Genomic DNA, 18,761 nt, shown 5'->3' on the forward strand with positions numbered 1-18,761 from the left:
GAACAAGCGCGTGAGCTAAGGGGGCAGGTGAGCGTGTTTCGTACGCTAACCCGGTCGTGGCTACACATGGCTGTGCACATGACTGAACGCTTACACCGCCCGCTTCTGATATTCTAAGTAATCTCCTGTGAGCGCAAAGTGTCAGGATTGGGGGCTCAATCCCATCGCTCGTGATCCGTTGTCAAGATTGGAGTCCGGCATAAAGTAGAAGGTAGCTGGCCCATGCCGTGGTCCAACTTATCCACGCTGAGGACGTTGCTGAAGGGAAGTACTGCTTCTCATCGAGAACGAGGAATATGGGTTTATTTACAGTATTTATATCAGTCTAACATGACTGCTTGAGAAAGTACATCAGTCTAACATGACTGCTTGAGAGAAGTGTCTCAGTCCAACATGACTGCTTAAGAAAAGTGTGTCGAGCATCCGCACAACAGCAGTTTTTAAACACTCGGTCCTCTCGCGATACAAGATGACGCGAACGTTCGTTTAGTCATCGCAAACTAGCCGCCTCACCGCAGGACGGTTTACACACACACATGCACACACACACGTGTTCACGGTCCGAAACCGACACCACACGAATTTCGTAGAACTCGGAGCCGTTCCGGGTAGCGCGTTGTCTTGCGTCTAGGTCGTGTTGCGTACTCCAGGGTAGCATACCGTACTGCTGCCGAGAAGTAGCGGCGCCTGCCTAACGAAGCTCGACCGACATTACTTATTGGGTAGCGTGGCGTTGTCGGCGGGCTGCAGGCATCCGGTAGATCATGGCGACCAAGCAGGGGCGAGACGATTTGCTAGTGCGAAACTTGTACGGTTTATTCAAAGGTAGTTGAAAGAAAATAAGGAAAGCATGAAGTATGAAGTCTCAAGTAAGAAGTATATCAGAGTACATTTCGGAGCCCCTTAAATAGCTCTCTACAAGTGTGGGCGGGATCTTGCTTCCATCGATGACACGTGACAGGCACGGAGAGAGGGCCCCTCCTCCTGCAATACCAAACACGGGAAGGAGAGGTCGATCCTCTCAGCGACGAATCCGGTCGGGTGAATGACCCCTCCGGTGCACGTGGGCTCCGGTTCAGAGAAGGTCGGATGAATGACCTCTCCGGTGCACGTGGGCTCTGGTTCCGGGAGGGTAGGGTGAATGACCTGTCGCCACGTGGTGTCAGACGCCAACCCTAACAGTCGGTGCGTGGGAAGGAGCCTCCGTCGGCGTTCCCGCGGCAACTCCCCCGCCCGTAGGAGTGTGCGCAACACGACAACGCGAACCTTCGTCGAACTTCTTCAGTCACAACTCATCCTAGCTGAAGCGACGCAGAGTGGAGGATGCGCGTATTGTTACCGACATAAAGTCGACTTAGTCACGCCGTGGCTTGAGGTTGGCGGCGACGCTCCCGGAATTTTGCCTCCACAGTCGCAACTGGTTGGCAAATCTTGCACTGCAGCTGGCCGTTCTTAACAAAAGGTATGTGCGAGCCGCGATGCCTGGTGTGGCTGCATGTGCGCTGTCTTCCCAGGCACTTAATGCTAGAGGTCACGTTTGGAGATGCGTTTAGGTGAGCGGCAGCAGAAGCATTCACTCCCCCCCCCCCCCTGTGCGTTCTTCGCCACGCCAGCGTTGTGACAACGAGTGCTCTTGCCACTGTGACAGCGAGTATGCCTTGCCACAGGCAGGGACACCATGGAAGCTTGAGGGTATGAAATAGCAAACCTCGCAGAGGTAGACAAAGTTCGTGACACGGATTATGCAGATTGTTTAGCGTCGAGGAAATAACAAAAAGTTGCAGTACGTTTCATGTGAAAGGCGAAGCATTGCGCCAGTAAATTAGTAGACAGATATACAAAGTAAAGGTAGTAGTTTTATCGTCAGTGCAAACTTGTAAACATTCGCTTATTAACTAAATTAAGAATCATGGCGTCAGCGCGCACAGGCAAACATCAACACATCACACTCAATGACCGCAGACACTAGCTGTCAAAACGCAGGCTTGATGAAGCGGGGCAGCAGCAGCGAGCGATGTGACCCATGTGCTGTCTGTCGCTTCAACCCAAACTGAGCGGCGAGAACACAGCACGCACAAAGGTATGAGCCATCGGTGCGCGTAAACTCGGCTCCCAACGCAGATCGCTTTCAAGATACGGCCCGCGCGACTGCGCGCGGCCGCGAAATACGCATTTGCTGCCAGAGTCCAACGCCCCCCCCCCCCCCCTCCTCGCCCGGTGGCTCGCGCGCGACGGAAGACTGCGCGCTTCGTCCCCGCTTCCCTCCCTTGCGCTCGCGAGATTGAGCCGCGATCATCGGCTCCCCTCGCACGCTTTTACTCGCACATACAGCATACGGCGCACGGCGACGGTGTTGTCGCCCTTGGGCTTCCTACGGACCATCACGACGACGGCAAAAAACGCGCCTGGAGTGTCCATATAATTGCTATCGCAATATTAAGTCTGCACGCTAGCACGGCCTCTAACTTTTATTTACAAAACACTACTCCATTTCGCACTTGTATGTCTGACACTTTCGACTGACTCCAGACTACGTATTCTAGTGCACTGTATCCATATCAGTCGAAGGTCTCACGGTCTTTCAGCACAGATAAGTAAAACCTGCAGTCGAAAGCCTTAGCTCTTGAAAATGTGTTTATGATAGTTAGGTGGACACATTTTGGCTTGAGAACGGTCTCGAGTTCCTGGGTCTCCGGATCGGTACTCTAAGTGTGGACGCAGAAGCCGGGACTCATTTATCCCAATTTTGTTTTTGCTATTGTGGATACAATACCTAATGTACTATACTGGAGAGGCAGTTGTGCCCCTTTGCAATGAAACGTGGAGCTCGCCTCCACTTAACCCCCCCCCCCCTGCCTCTCCCGGTACCCCTGGTTGGCAGTCAGTGCTTCGTCCATTCTTTCAGTTTGTCCTGGCATATGCGCTGTTAGTCTATTTATCAACATGCACCAACCAGCCATGTTAGCACTCTTTTGCAGCGTCTTCTTTCATTTCTAATTTTTTTTCGTTGAGGGGCGCTTTTCAGAATTGCCCGCTCGTGAGGAACGTCTCGGCAGCGCGAGAAGAAGCAGAAGAAGAAGTCACAGGCGGGGCAGCGAACGTAGACGCGCGCCTCGCCGCCCAAAGTCATGGACACGACCGCAGAGGCCCGCGCCGACTGCCCAGGTGCGTCTGCGCGTTTCGGCAATACAGATTAGCAGTCGTCCGCGCACGCAGTACTCGAAACACTGTCCGCATTATAACACACGCGCGGCAACTACCTGCATAGAAGGCAATCACAACGTGAAGTTGTATGCCTGATTATGAATTCAAAACCTTACACAAACGAACACGTTCACTTTCGTTCGTGACTTTAAATCCTTTGTAACGTACTGCCTTCATCAAAAGCGTTCGTGAATTACTTGGTATGGCCAGAGGCATGGGTGGGCAGATCTGGGGCTAATTATACTGCACCCAGCTCTGTGCGGGAAAAAGAAAGCTAAATTTGACTTTGTCCTTCAGGGCTATTGAGTCCCTTGCTCACCAGAGCATCGAATAATAGATCCGAAACTGTTCGCTGTGTTCTTTTGATCAGGCTGTTACGTAATCGCTACAGGTTAAAAAAATACAATAAAAGCTATACCCTCCAAAGTTATTGCACGTAATACCTTTATATTATAGATCAGTGTGAGCGTACCTCAACAGCAGCTATAAAGGGGGCGGGGACCCGCCACTGTGACTTAGCGGCTATGATGTTGGCCCTGCTAAGCGCGAGGTCGCGGGATCAAATCCCGGCCGTGGAGACCGCATATCGATGGGGGCCAAATGCAAAAACGCCCGTGTCTCGTGCATTCAGAGCACGTTAAAGATCCGCAGGTGGTCAGAAATAGCCTTGAGTCCCCTACTAAGGCGTGGTTTTGGCACGTAAAACCACAAAATTCAATTCAAGGGGGGGGGGGGGGGGGGATCGCCGATTCCCGAATATTTTCTGTTGCAACCCCCCCCCCCCTTCTTTTATAGTCCACGTCCCAGCACCTTGAAGTGCCAAGTGGTGGAGTGTCCTCGTTCACTTCCAACAAAAATGAAAAATCATGATATTCCCCTTCCCCCCCCCCCCCACTCCAATTAAATAACCCTGGTACGACTACTGACGTTACTGAAAAGAAGGCGCTGAAAGAAAGTACAAGCGCACATAATATTAGTGAAAAGATGGTCTTCTTGAATAACGAATGCTTTTTTTGCGTGTCAACAATCATCTCTCAAAGGGTAGGATTGCGTACGCGCATTCTTCGAGAAATAACATCTGTCATTCTGCAGATTGTATGATAAGAACACAAGTACTTGTTGACCGCTGTTCTCTGTTGTCTCCTTCAGAAAATGAAGGACGGAGGTAAGCAAAAGAACATTTTTTATTTCTCTGCATCGTAGGTAGGTATACGCACAGTATTTCATCGAAATGGGGGGTCGCTTCTTGTAGAAGTCCTTCGTATTACGTGCAATGATAAATAACAATAATGCAGGGTTTGCAACTGCCATTTTCACATGGCTGAACTGGTGTTCGTCGCATAATGTGGAAGGCCTCCTGCCTGTTTAACGTTGCCCCTCTTCCAACACCGTCGCAGGCGCTCTAACTGTTCGCACGTCAAAGGCCACGTATTGAAAGCCGTGCTAGGCGTCGCAGCCGTGGTGTCATCAATATCAGGCTTCCGAACACTAAAGCACGGAAAGTGGAGCAACTTTACCGGTGAGTGGGGGTGTGCCTTCGCTTGTGCCTATGGCGGGGCTTGCAATCGATAGCAGGCGGAACTCCTTAATTATGGCTGTGTAGAATCTACCCGTTCGCCCCGTCCTGCAAAATCTAGCACTCTGAATGACCACAGCTGTGGACGATGATATGATAGTTGATTATTATTTTTAACTGCATCCTTTTTGAAACGTGGCGGGCACACATAGTCACCTATAGTCTGCTTGAGCTAATCAGTTTTGCATCTATTGTAGTCTAGCACCTTGCCCATCTCTATATATAGTAAAATGACCTATACTTGTAAAGACTCTGGCTCCATTTCTTCCTTGCATTTTTTCTCCCACCAACACTCTAAATGTATCTTGCTTATCTCGATTGCTGAGCAGTTAACGCTCTTATTAGCTTTGAGCCCCATTGCTTCAGGAAGGTAGACACTCCCTCTGGCCCTGTCTTCCGTATGCATAAATGTAAAATAGAACGTCCGCTGATTTTGATGCCACATATTGGGTGTACATATATATATATATATATATATATATATATATATATATATATATATATATATATATATATATATATATATATATATATATATATATATATTGCGAAGACGTGGGAACGATCCCACGTCTTCGCATTACGCGTGCGATGCTCTACCAGTTGAGCTACCGCGGCGCCGTTTTCCCATCCATAAATGCCCAAGAAATTGCGCTAATACTTGGATGCGGCTAACACAACTAATTAACCAAATGTAGTAATAAGATTTAAAAAAAATAAAGTCGAGAACCATATTTTTGTGCCAATTACCGATGACACCAGAGAACTTCAGATTGTTTTTGCATATATGTATGTATGTATGTATGTATGTATGTATGTATGTATGTATGTATGTATGTATGTATGTATGTATGTATGTATGTATGTATGTATGTATGTATGTATGTATGTATGTATGTATGTATGTATGTATGTATGTATGTATGTATACACACCCCTCCATATACGTTTTCACCTGCCAGGCGGTGGCGCGTGGATGGAGCACTGCGGCAAGTGCGGCAAGTGCGGAGAGGGCCAAAGGCGTTCCCGCTTTTTTAGCGCGTACTCTGTTGCTCAGAGGCTTGCTGTGAGATACGTATAAACAAGTATAAGAGATGCATGTCCTCCTTCATGCGAAAGGTCTGAGAATGCGTGTGAATAAGGCATTTGAAATCGATGCTCTTAGAGTTGATTTAACATTCTTGAAGGCTATCATAAAAGACAATTTATTTAGTGCGTTGACAATTAATTAATTGTCAACGCACTAAATAAAGTTTGCTGATAAGCTGATATCTCAACACAGTGGAACAAAACACACTGATAAAGTAACACGATGGAGTATCCGTGCCACTTAACGTCCCGATATTCGAGCTGTTGAAACATGGAATCCAAGACCGGCACCTCGCTTAGTGGGCGAGGGTAATATGAGGGCCACCATGCATTCAGATGAGCTACTGCTGCCCACAAGCGCTTGAGGCCACCTGAGGGAACGAAAAACTATGCTACACTGGTACATTCCTTCACTTGGCTCGCCGCGTTGACTTTGGAAAGAAAAGCAGCGCCACCCATCGATCTAAGCATTCACTGAGCTTCATTAATGCACGATGGAGATTTGCGTGCATTGTCCTCATTCTCAGAAACTTTCTGCCTTGCCTGTGCAACAATACAATGGTCCAAATTATGTTTTCAACTTCGACGTCATATTTTTCAGCACTTAGTCAGGGTTATTATTATTATTATTATTATTATTATTATTATTATTATTATTATTATTATTATTATTATTATTATTATTATTATTATTATTATTTGTGTTGTTTCTTTCAGATTCGGCGACATCGGCGGCGGCGCAACGTGGCTTCACAAGCCAAGCGCAATTGGACTGTAAGATATATGTTTTTTTAATAGATCGAGAGATTTGAATGAAAAGCAAAGCTCAATGCGCTGTATTTCTTTCTCGTGCAATAGCCATTGTTACAGCGGTCTTCCTTCATGACAAGCACGAAAGGACCTCGGAAAGTTTGCTTGTACTATAGACGTCCAGGTTAACGAAGGGCGCTGGATCTTTGAGAAACCAAGCAAATGTTCCCAAACTGTTCAGCATATAAAATAATTGCCTTAATTGATTCCTAATAAAGGAACGTATTTCATAGACTGCACATGACATGTTTGGACACGACACGGAATTGCGCTTACGGTTAATTTGCGAACATGGAAAGAGTCGTCCGTGTAGATGGGCTTGCTTGTTTCACTGTTGGAACAATCATGTGGAACATATGTGATGTATTTTTTACAGCACGGTTACGCTGTGTCTGTCTTGCGCCGTGCGTGAATAAGGATATAATACGTTGGCAGATTAGTAAATTAATTTAGAAAGCAAATTAGTTTTTCGTAAAAATTTATAATATCCTGTTCTTAAGAAGACGGTGCAAATAGACGCTCCGACGTCGTGGCCATTTCACACGGTGCATAACAGCCGAAAAATTGTCACAAATGACCGCATTGCTTGCAAAGTTCATGGGAAATAGGCACGAGTACACAGCCAAGGTACACCCGTGAGCAAAAGTATACGGACCAGGGATTGCGCGATAAAACAGATTTTCTCCTTTGCCTGTGAGTGTAACTTGAAATCAAAGACTGCCGTCCAAACTTGGCATTGCGGATTCTCTAGTGCACTCGTCAGTTTGCGTTTATGCCTGCTAATTACGAAAAAATTTTGTATTTTCTTTTTTGTGACCTTGTGGTCCGTATACTTTTGCTCACGGGTGTCCATAGTTAAAGGCAAATTAGAAGTAGTAAGATAGTAATATAAACGTGCCTGGCGTTGCATATATGCGTGCAAGCATTACATTACCCCGTGCAACATTTAGAAAAGTGTTTGTATTAAAGTCCTGCATCTTCAAGATGGCAGGGCGCATGCCAAGTTCTAGTAGGCCGATAGGTTAATCGCTACGATGAGAGGCATCAGAGCTTTCTTGAGCGAAATGTCTCAAAACACATTTTCAAAGCATATTGCTGAAACACTTTTTTTGGTCCTGTAACTAGTGACTGCAAAGCAAAAGGAATAGATTTATCCACGCCTATCATGTTGCATATGTTTACGGCAAGCACAGTTAAACGTTCCGTTTTCTCTGTCTCTCTCTTCCCACCTTAGCAAACGCGAGGACATTCCTGTGCGTGGCATCTCTGAGGACATCGTATGCGGCCCAGATCCCCAGCAACTTTTGCACTTACCTGGTCTACACCGACGTCTACTTCAATCCGCGGGCGGACTCTTTTAGCCCTGTGAACGGTGAGAGAGAGAGAGAGAGAGAGAGAGAGAGAGAGAGAGAGAGAGAGAGAAATTTTATTATCGCTCCAATATACGACTGTGGTCGTCAGTTCTCAATATATATATCGCTTTCGCTTATCGATATATATATATATATATATATATATATATATATATATATATATATATATATATATATATATATATATATATATATATATATATATATATACAACTTCATACATAAAATTTTTTGTCACTGCAAAACTCCAATGCTACCACATTAAAAGCTAGATGCAGGCGGCACTGCATTTCACGGGTTTAATAATTTTGTTGCCACCAGCTTTCGAAAATAACGGTACTTTGTGCGCAACGTATCAATTGCATGCATCGTCACCGAGGGTTAAAATATAATGTGTAGTACTACTACATGACGCCGCAAACCAGTGTAAAATGTTATGGGGAGGAACCACCATGTGATGTTAAGTCTGCATCCATATGAGGAGTCAAATAAACGGCCCTTTCTTCTGAACGAAATGGAGAAATGGACTATTTATTCCCATAGATGAAAGTACTGATGTGTATGTGTCCGTTCCATTTGATTAAGACACTAATTCTTCAGGTTTGTAAGAGGCAAGTTGACAGTAGGAACTGACTTCGAGAAGTACTATGTCTACGCAAATGCCATCAGCAATGCCCGCTGAATTCATGGCGGCAAATCTACTCAGCATCGATTGTGACGAATGCCTATGGGCCGATCAACGGAAAGAAAAATTTTGGACGCAACGTTGATTTAAAAGAGGCCGGCTTGCATCAGAGAACGAAACCTAGTTTTGATGTTTCGAGGAAGGTTAATGGGAATAGCGAATTAAGAAGACAGGACACAGCGCTCGTCCTGTCTCCTTTATTCTAGTCCGTGTCTTTAGCGCTTTTTTCTACTAAAGACATATGATGTGCCGTCAAATATGGGGAATAATATCTGTAACATATCGGAACAACAGTGTGTACGGACTTCAAAAACTCTGATGAGGGGGCGCATGGTTACCACAGTTCATAGTTAAAGGAAATCGACTGTTGTTTGCTTCGCCTGCAGTTGACTTAATTTAATGTTGATTGATGATGATGATGATGATGACGACGACGATGACGACGACGACGACGACGACGACTGCAACGAACAGAGCACAAGTATATACAGGGCGGACTCCGATGGGGCTTTTCACCGGGGCCGACAGAAGTGTTCTAAAAGCGCTATTCGCGATCTGCTCGCGAAGGGAGAATGACTAAACAGTTGCAGAGATCTGATATAAGAGGAGAGGCGTTGTCACAGTGACAAAGCAGGGTAATGGCGCCATTCGAGTCTATCATTTTTCCGCAGATGGAATATAACGATAATCCGGCGTGAAGTCTATTAACCAATTTAAACCGAAAGCGCGTTGCTATAGGGCACCTAATTAAGCTACTATTTTCAGACCTCTGAAGCTCCAGGCCAGTGGGTTACTTCATTGATCATAGCATCGTTCTATCTACCAAAAAAGTATTGCAAACCGCGATCCGCGTTTTTCTTTTACTTTCTTTTTCTCCGGTGTTGCCACGCGCTAAATGGAACACTGTTTCCACGGACAGCCGTTCTCTGGGGTTTATCGGTTCTGTGGTCGTATATATGGCGAGGTATAGTTAAAATAAGTATTATTCAGTAATGCGAACCATCGAGGTTCACCAGGAAAGGCGCACATCAATATACATATGCTCCGTTTGCACATATTGTATATAACGTTGTCTTCCCCCCTCCCCCCTTTTGCTTAATAGAAAACTCATGACACAAGAAATATAAAAGCAAAAAAAGAAAAGAAAGAACAGTTCTGGGCTGAAAAATTCTTGCGCCGACAAAGTGCTTAACATACTGAGGCGCTATAACGTAAAACTATTCCAATCTGTTTTTATTCCAATCTCCTAACATTCGTAACCACCGACGAAAGCATCGGGCGGTGACTCTCAGCGTTGTTTGAACCGCGCTATCAATCGCTCTACTCGTTTAGAGGTGCTTTCAAAGCAAATGGCGTTGCCTACCTCAACATGTTCTTCCTATCTAATTGACTGTCAAGAGGCGATGAACACGAAGAAGGGGAGAGGGTTTCGCTGGGGCCGAGCTAGCGCAGTAGATAACCAGATAAAGAGGGTAGTGCCGGCACCTGATATTGGCCCGCTTCCCTTTATTATCTCGCGGTGCCTTGTCGAAAATCGCGGCGGGATGCAACGGAAGGATCAAAATGCCGCCTAAAACGAATCCTGAGCGTAGAAGAGCTGGCAGAGCGATGTCTTATACGTGTCGAAAGGGCTCGACAAAGTTATCCTGCCGCAAATAAAAAAAAATGAAATTATACGCAGAGAAATCCATTCTCCCCGGCAGCTCCAAGTGCGCATGGCCGGAAATATTTTTGACGAATCGTGGAGGGCTGGCTGTAGCAATGGGCTAATAACACTTGAAGTAGTTTTACGTTATATCGCCCCTGTCCTGGCAGGATTTATTCTATTTACCTGTGTATATGATAGAATAATGATGTAGGAGCTCGCTTAACGACGCGTTCCACGTTTAACGAGTAATCGAACACAATGCGTTGGCGGGCTAGTTGGTGCGAATCCATGAATACATTGTTTAGCGCAAAACAACAGACACAAGAAAGACGACAGGACAAGGCGCTCCTGTCGTCTCTCTTGTGTGTTGTTTTGCGCTAAACAAAGTATTCATGTAATCGAGCACGATCCGCGGCGCGCCCCCGTGCGCAGAGGCAACTCTGTCGGCGTTCGAGAATGCATCGAGCAGCACGGGTGCGCGCGTACTGGCGGCCGTGGGGAGCCCCTCGCTGCCAGAGCTCGCCCAGTCGGCTTCGCTGGTTCGCCGCGTCGGCGAGGCTGCCACCCGCTGGCTGGTCGCCAGGGGATTCCACGGTCTGGCGTTCGTCAACCACCGCACCACCACAGACAAGCTCGAAGAACTGGCCGGGCCATTGGAGGTAAAGACGAGGACATTTTAACGCCCCAGCGTTAAGGAGCCCATGTCGCAGAAAATCCTTCGTCGGCGTTGCACGTCGTTTCGGCAAAAATAATTTCGAACGAAAGTCTGAACCCCGCGTACTCAACCGCTTTTCTACCACCAAAGTCGCTCGTACCTCGTCTTTCATTCTTTACAAAGTTATTCCTCAGAATTTTGAGTACGGAAGCCCACAAGCAAATTTAATGAAAAAAAAAACACCGACAGCGCATATCGTTTATTAATAATTAGCTTCTCTCAGAATGAAAGATTAAAAGTGCGAAACAATAACAGGAGATCGACCCACGCAAGAGGCCGCATTTCTACCAGAAAGCTTGCCTTCGTGCATAGCGTATTCGCCGCCAGCGTTTCCCGGTAAACGTTGCGGTTACATAAGCTGCAGCTGCATGAAAAGCAGTAAGGAGTCTCTGAACGCTATCGCGTTCCACTCTTAAAGGCGAAGCTTAGGGGTCTCCCAAATTTTTCAAAGTTGGGTTTGATTGCTAGGCTGAGGGGAAGCTGCCGTTGAAGATTTTTAACGGAAGCGAATGAACGCTGACATCGTTGACCTATTACTTGCGGTGTGGGAACATCAAAATTTTCAAATATGAATCCAATACGAATACTAGCATCGAATATCGAATCGAATATAGAATAATGATATACAAATGCATTTATTAGTAAGTTGGTTTATTTTAACGTGTTTGAACACTGTAATTACATTGCCATTAGTAAAAAAACTGAACTAGTAAGCCGTTATACTAAAGGATTGTGTATTTGACTCATGTTACCATTGGAAAATTGAGTAATTTCTGCTAGTTGTCTGTTCTCGGCAACCTGTGCCTCATTATACCGCATCAATTTCCCGTAAACTCAGAGCCATTTGACCCTGTACCACTCGTCACTCATCGCAATTGCTGCCAAGCTACAAGCTCAGGATTGCGGGTGGAACCTGCAAAAGAGTGCACTTTTGCTGTTCACAAACCAGTGTCCCTTGCTACTGAGAGATCGACTTCCTTGCGAAGTTTATACATCCAATGGCTAAGCGTGTTTTACAGGCAAAATTTCGCCATAATTCAGCACAAACTCAGACACACTTTCTCAGATTTGATAAAAATAAACGCTAAGAACCATGTTTGCTCCCGCACAACAAGAAATACATTAGATTTGTATCGAATGTTTGTTTCCAATCGAATATGCGAAAAATTTCGAATACCTAGTTTTCGAATCAAGATGCGAGTATTAAAAATATAATGTTCGATAATATTCGAAATTTTCGAATATTCGCATACCCCTGTCCATTAACACATTATATCGGATTTAGGCACCCCGAGATTTCGGGCATTTCTGCCATCTCCTGGAAAACACGTAGTTTGGTGAAAACAGTATCGCAGTACCTCGATACGATAAGGATTGGGGAAACGGGTACTTCGGTTTTGTGCTCTATAAACGGAGCGCCTAATTTTGAATTAATGTGACGTGGCTACATCCGTAAAGCTGCCTTTCCATAAATAGAAGTGCGGCTTCAGTTTTATAGTCCACAAGCCGAAGTTATTTTTAAAGTATATTCCCCAGAGGCCATTAAATACATGCCCGAGCGTTGTGTATGCGATCAAACACGTTCAGTGATAATCCATCGTGCAGGAGCTACAAAGCATGCTGAGTTCATCCAAGCTGGAAATCGCCCTCTCTCTTTCACTGAGGGACTGGCTGTCGCCGAGTGCCATGATCTCGACGAGGCTTTACTCAATAGCGCAGTAAGTAAATACCTGTCACAGTGAAACGTACGGCACTCGTGTAAGTGTTTGTCTGAACTTGTGGTTTACTCATTTACTGCGTTCAGCGAAAAAAAAAGGAAAGAAAAAGAAACGTACATTGCGCTTCAGGTTATTGAAACTGGGTTTGGCGTATACCTAATAAGCACTGCGAAAATTTCGAAAAAAAGAAAATAAGAACGCTCATCATATACACCTTCATTTCGTGTTTATAAGCGGCTTGCACGACTTTCAAAGCGTTAAATTTGGTGTTGTATGTGACATATATTGCACCGCTTTTAAGTGCTTCATGATGCGTACTACAAGGTTAGCCTAAACGAGGTCGGATTCTAGTTCAAGTCAAGGTCCGTGTTCATTGCTCTCATCGTATACGAGGGTGACCCGCGGAATTGATACCGTGCAGCTTTCATTTCTCGCCACAATAAGAATCTCATCCTGTTATTCACTAAGGTGTCTTAAGAGTTGTGAGATTCCTTTTCTGCATCGCCACCATGTTAATAAAAACGAGCTATGCGAAGAAATACATCCCTTACTTAGAATTGAAGGAGACATTCTGACTATAGATGTAGTACTACGAGATTCTTTTATGTGCTTTCATGTACGCAGGCACGTAAATCTGCTCGTTCTTCAAACGCACTACTTCACGGAGGAGTCGAAATGCAAGACTGGCTTCCCTACCGTTTATTCCGCGAGCCGAGAAGAACCCGTGACAGTGCCTATCGTAAGCCTCTTTGAATATGAAACGGCAAGAATACTCATGCTACGATGTGGAAAAAGTTAGCTTCCGGTATCATTCTTTGGTGTCAGCGATGTTTATCAAACAAAATGCATCTCACCAGCGGGACCATGATGGAGTCGTTTTCTTTTTCTAATTGTGCGTGTGTGCATTATCAATAAATGTACTAAATAAGTGTAAATAAATAAATAAATAAATAAATGCTCTTAATAATAATAATAATAATAATAATAATAATAATAATAATAATAATAATAATAATAATAATAATAATAATAATAATAATAATAATAATAATAATAATAATAATAATAATAATAAATACATTATTACATTTATAAATAAATGTAATAATATGTGCATATTATAAATGATGTAGAAATCGCAACCTGAGTAGGTTACGTTCTGAAAGCTAAGTGTTGTGAACAGTTTTGAAAGCGACCTTAGATTGAATAATTATGTGTACTGGGATGTTACTTTAAAATGTGTTACGTTAAAGTGTTCACGCAGCAACGTAGTAAACAGAATTGAGGGGCGTGGGCGCGTTTGTGAAAGCCATTTGCTGGCATGTTTACGTTGACCGGACGAAAGCAGAAAGCAAAAACAGGAAGGTTAGATCAATCGATCAAACGCCCGGTTCGCTACCCTACACCGAGGTAAGAACAGAAAGTAGAAAAGGGGCGGATAATGAACAATGCGCGCACACAAGAAAAAGCACAACAGGACTGCAGACGTACACTCGACCCAAAAAATTTACGGACCGCGGGCTCTTGGAAGACGTCGCCTATTTAAACGTTCTAATGTCCAGCCGGTTTCAACACATTTGGGGTTCTTTCGTTCTGTGAACGTAAATATTGCACTGGAAAAGCGTGAGCTTAATGCGAAATCAGTGCCATATGTAACTAACCATCTTTTATGTATTTAGACGAGCGCCCTCGGCTGGATAAACACGCTGAAAGAAGATTTCAAAGTGCGTGCCAGCGTCTGCTTCTCCCTGAGCCTAGGAGTGCTTGTCTTCACGGGAGCATCGACGATACCGTCGGAGTGCCGAGGCGTCCGCCAAAGAGGCTACGACACGGTGCGTTCAGATAAGGCATCTTGATCGGGCCGATTACCGATTACGCATGCGTTCGTGCTCCTAATAGCTTCTTCACCACTCGCCAAGTGGCAAACTTGGCTTCACTGCATGTGACATTCAGCTTCGGGGGATGAGGCTCTGAGAGCGAGAAACATAAGCATGAGCATGTGAAGCACACGAATAACCATGCTCGAGGAAGGCTACTTAGCTTCGTCAGTTTACCTTGGAGCAGTCGAAACCGCCGTCCTTATAAACCTATGCATTGTTAACATTCGGGTTCAGTTTGTGCCCCCCGAAGGCTGAAAACGTGCCTCAATACAAGACATAACCATGTATACGACGAGGATTCAACGGTGGTCCCTGAGGTTGCTAGAGGTCTGAAACTTGTGCGTTGTATTCATTTTGATCTTTAAGAATTACACAGCTTGTTTTGCGAGAAACGTGAAGACACAATGAGGACATGCATGGTCGCAGATACCGAGGCATGCGGCACTCAGAAGTTGCTTTTCGGTTCAATGCAAATGGGTCCTTTCTTACTACCGTTCGGTATAACAAAAGAGGGTACATTGTCGGCGCAATGCTCGAGTCGACACTGTGTCGCTGGTGCTGATGTTGCTGCGAGTTGCTCCACCAGCACCGTCCACACAAGCACCGCAGAACAAAGCTGTTCTCCATCAACATTCCGACATGTGGATAGTTAACAACGGCTAATAACGGTGCGCAAGTCGTGAGAGATTGCCGCAAGAGTTCCCGAACCAGAACAACCGTGGCCGGACCATGTGTTTGTGTGCGTGTGGAAGGGAAGTGGCAGGCTATTGTAGTTGACTCTGACGCACTTTCCGGGCACAGAAACGTACAGAAGTCTAGGCTCATTGTATTATGCGATAAGCCCAGTGTTCGAAACCGCATCACCGACCGACATATTTGCCTTGTCCGGCAGCAAGCGCTTTGGTCTTGGAAGTAGTGCGATCATAATTGTCATCTGTGTCCCCCGGTGGGTCAGTGAAGGTCACCGACACAGCTGTTGTCCTGCAAGGCAATCGAAGGCGTCTCACACTGCTGAAGTAGCAGTAAGAAAGGCTTTAAGGCACGAAATACCGAATAGATTTGTAATTTTTGCAGCATGTGTGCCCAAATCCTACCTGTACCGCCAACACAGGGTCATGTTTGCAGTCGACTGAGTCCTAAGACCGCTAAAAGTTTTAATGGTAATTCTCTGTGCATAGACCTGGTAACCATTCTTCCCTTGACAATTATCATAATTTGTCTTCGTCCTGGTGACATCGCTCCGTAGACGTCTCACGCTGTGCATTCGCCCGATTTGCTGCTTGCATTTCTTAATCGGCCATCTTGCCTTTTCTCGCATGTTCCACTGTGTCTTCGCGAAGTAAGTGCATTTTGTAACTTGTCGGCAGCGCTAACGAAGTGTAACATAGCAGGTTACTTGTCGACATTGTTTTTAATGTGCGTGCGTGCGTGTGTGTGTGTGTGTGTGCGTGCGTGTGTGTGTGTGTGTGTGTGTGTGTGTGTGTGTGTGTGTGTGTGTGTGTGTGTGTGTGTGTGTGTGTGTGTGTGTGTGTGTGTGTGTGTGTGTGTGTGTGTGTGTGTGTGTGTGTGTGTGTGTGTGTGTGAACAAATCTAATATTCTGTGATCCAGGTGTGCGACGACAAGCGGTGGGAGAGGATTCTGCCATTCAGCCCGCATGGTGGTGCCTCTATCAGCAGGAAAAACGACGAGCTAGCTGCTTACGAAGAGGCCACCATCGTTGCTAAAAAGGTCAGCCACCGATGAACAAGGAGTCCTCGCTGGTGGAGCATGTGAAGTGAATGCATGGGGACATTGTCCTATAGGCGTGCCTGGAAAAAGGCATTGTAGAAGCGTTGCGTTGATAAAACGGCCACGCACTCGGGTGAACCACAATTAATCTGAGCGTTGTGTGTTGTGTGTGTTACGTAAAGAAGAACAGGCGGGCGGGCGGATGTCATTTTTGCGTATGTCTATTTTCGCACCAAGAGATAATTTTTATCCGACTCCAGCAGGATTGCCCAAGGAATCCTTTTGGACTGTCGCAAGGTTTTCGTGAGACAGACAACGTGTATAATTTACTCCATAAGTTTGAACCGGCGAGGAGCATTTTTCTCTGTCGCATATTCGAAACTTCACATTCATGTACAGGTAAACACGGCGATCCAGAAGACGGCGTCAGCCTGCATAGCTGTTTTCGACGTTGACATGGATGACTACGAAGGCGTCTGCGGCGCTCCTTTTGCGAGGCTCCATTCTCTGCACAGAGGTGAGCAAGAGCTCAGCGTTTCTCAAAAAGCGTTCTTCTTAGCTTAGAGGCGGTGCGATCACGTCACTGGATAACTTAGAATGTATATTTGTTTCAAACCTCAGCGATATCGCTCGACGAGACAAGAGAAGAGCTTAATCGCAGTAAGTGTCCAGTTTATCTCGATTGTGTATATCTAAGAGGGTCAATCGGGAACATATGTACTAATCGCTTGCGTATGACTGAGTAGCGAACAATGGGATAGCGTGTGGCAGTACAACTAGTTTCAGAAGTGAGCTAGTAGCTGGTTAAGACAAAGCTAATGTACGGTTGCTCATTCATCGTTTCTTTTACTATCATTTGAGGAAACCAGGAAAACCTGTCAAGCGTTCTGCAAATGCAGTTAAAGCTCTTAACATTTCGTATAATGAAATTTATCATTGTCTGCTATTATGTTCTACAACTACGCGGGACACAACCGTATTTTCGAGGTGTGATTCTAGTGGGGAGGTACCTTCCGCACTGCACGTCGTGAGCTCATTGCATTGTATGTTCTTTCTGTTTTATGTCCTTCGAACGTACTACTCGCATGTATCCCTGTGTTGTCTGACTTCACAATTTTTTTGTCTTCTTTCATGCTTTCATGCGCTGAACTGCTCACGCGAGTGGTAGCGACTTCCTCTGCTCTATGTCTCGTCCCCGCTTGCTTTTTCTTTTTAAAGCTCCCTGAATCTTTCGCTTTGGTTACGCCCCATTTTTTCACGTACTGTCCTAGAAGCGCCACTTGTCTTGATGAAGTGAAAGAAACTACTCTTACTAGACCCCGCCTAGGTTGCCACTTATATACCACGCGGCCCGTTTCGCAATATCAAGGAGTGCTAAAGTGAGAACTCCTCCAACGTGCCTCGTGTTGTCGCAAACTAAGAACGTTCAGATTGCTGACTCACCATGATAAAGTCATTCAATTAATGGTTGAATGAGTGTCTTTTGCAGCCACCAGCGCACATGTTCCGAAGCCGGAACTTGGGCCCCAGCCAAAGAAGTGCGGTCCGCGAAAGGGTAAGTCGTGCTGAACTGGTTTTTCCAGCATTTTGGCGCATCTCAGGCGAAAACATTAGAAACGCAAATAGGTGAAATTTAGATCAGGAATGGAATTATGTTTCAAATGGAGTGTTCAATTAAGGAATGTCTTGCTCGATAGCTCCGAATATTTAATTATGCTCCAGTATGCGAGGTTATACGATGATTTGACTTTGCCTGCCATGAAAAGAGCACGTGCTTGGGGCCCATATACTTTTTGAAACGCCCATTTAGGCCAACCCAGAAGCGTGGCAGCCTTTTCTTTTTGCTCATTTGCAAAGTACCCAGTTTAGCAGATTTCACAATAGCGCTGGGCTTATTGAAGACATCAACTCAGATATTTTCGCCACGTTACCTCTCGTCATGTTTCTTTCTTTACTCGTAGTAGAAAAAAAACATATTGGATAATCGATTCGATAGCCGGTGTATATTAAAGGGTTTCGTTGGAACTGAAGAATTTCACCATTTGAATGCCTATAGTAGAAACAAAAGCAAAAGCAAAATAAGCGGGTCGCTTCTTGGTTCATGATACCAGTGCAAAATTAAGCGGCACACGAAGAGGAGATAGGCACCGTCAAACGCTGGTCTACAAGTGGAATTGACGCAGGGCTACACAAGGCAAGAAATGTAAAATGCAGCATTATTACCGCGCATGCGTGCCACTTATTCTCAAACTAAGATATTCTATTTATTTCCTTGCGATGGAGGGAGGGGCAACAGAAGGGAATCTAATGTAATTGCCACCTTTCTCAGTGCTA

The 18,761-nt window shown here is 45.3% G+C and overlaps 1 protein-coding gene across 1 annotated transcript; it reads left to right on the forward strand.

Moving 5' to 3' along the window:
* The first annotated feature begins 2,959 nt into the window (after positions 1–2,959).
* On the forward strand, positions 2,960–18,035 carry LOC142584450 (uncharacterized). The gene is made up of 13 exons (XM_075694594.1): positions 2,960–3,165; positions 4,354–4,369; positions 4,602–4,723; positions 6,587–6,643; positions 7,914–8,051; positions 10,818–11,044; positions 12,706–12,818; positions 13,443–13,557; positions 14,498–14,650; positions 16,308–16,427; positions 16,827–16,944; positions 17,049–17,087; positions 17,917–18,035. Exons 1-13 carry the CDS (start codon positions 3,129–3,131, stop codon positions 17,994–17,996), a joined length of 1,335 nt encoding a protein of 444 aa, XP_075550709.1. The 5' UTR covers positions 2,960–3,128; the 3' UTR covers positions 17,997–18,035.
* The last annotated feature ends 726 nt before the right edge of the window (positions 18,036–18,761 follow it).

This window comes from Dermacentor variabilis, chromosome 6, assembly GCF_050947875.1.
Source record: "Dermacentor variabilis isolate Ectoservices chromosome 6, ASM5094787v1, whole genome shotgun sequence".
NCBI classification, from domain to species: Eukaryota; Metazoa; Arthropoda; class Arachnida; order Ixodida; family Ixodidae; genus Dermacentor; species Dermacentor variabilis.

Bases quoted from the DNA above. Each gene is read 5' to 3' on its own strand.
- LOC142584450 (XM_075694594.1), top strand. From the start codon at position 3,129: ATGGACACGACCGCAGAGGCCCGCGCCGACTGCCCAG. The intron at 11,045-12,705 runs GTAAAGACGAGG...TCCATCGTGCAG, and splicing joins AACTGGCCGGGCCATTGGAG to GAGCTACAAAGCATGCTGAG. The intron at 17,088-17,916 runs GTAAGTGTCCAG...TGTCTTTTGCAG, and splicing joins AAGAGAAGAGCTTAATCGCA to CCACCAGCGCACATGTTCCG.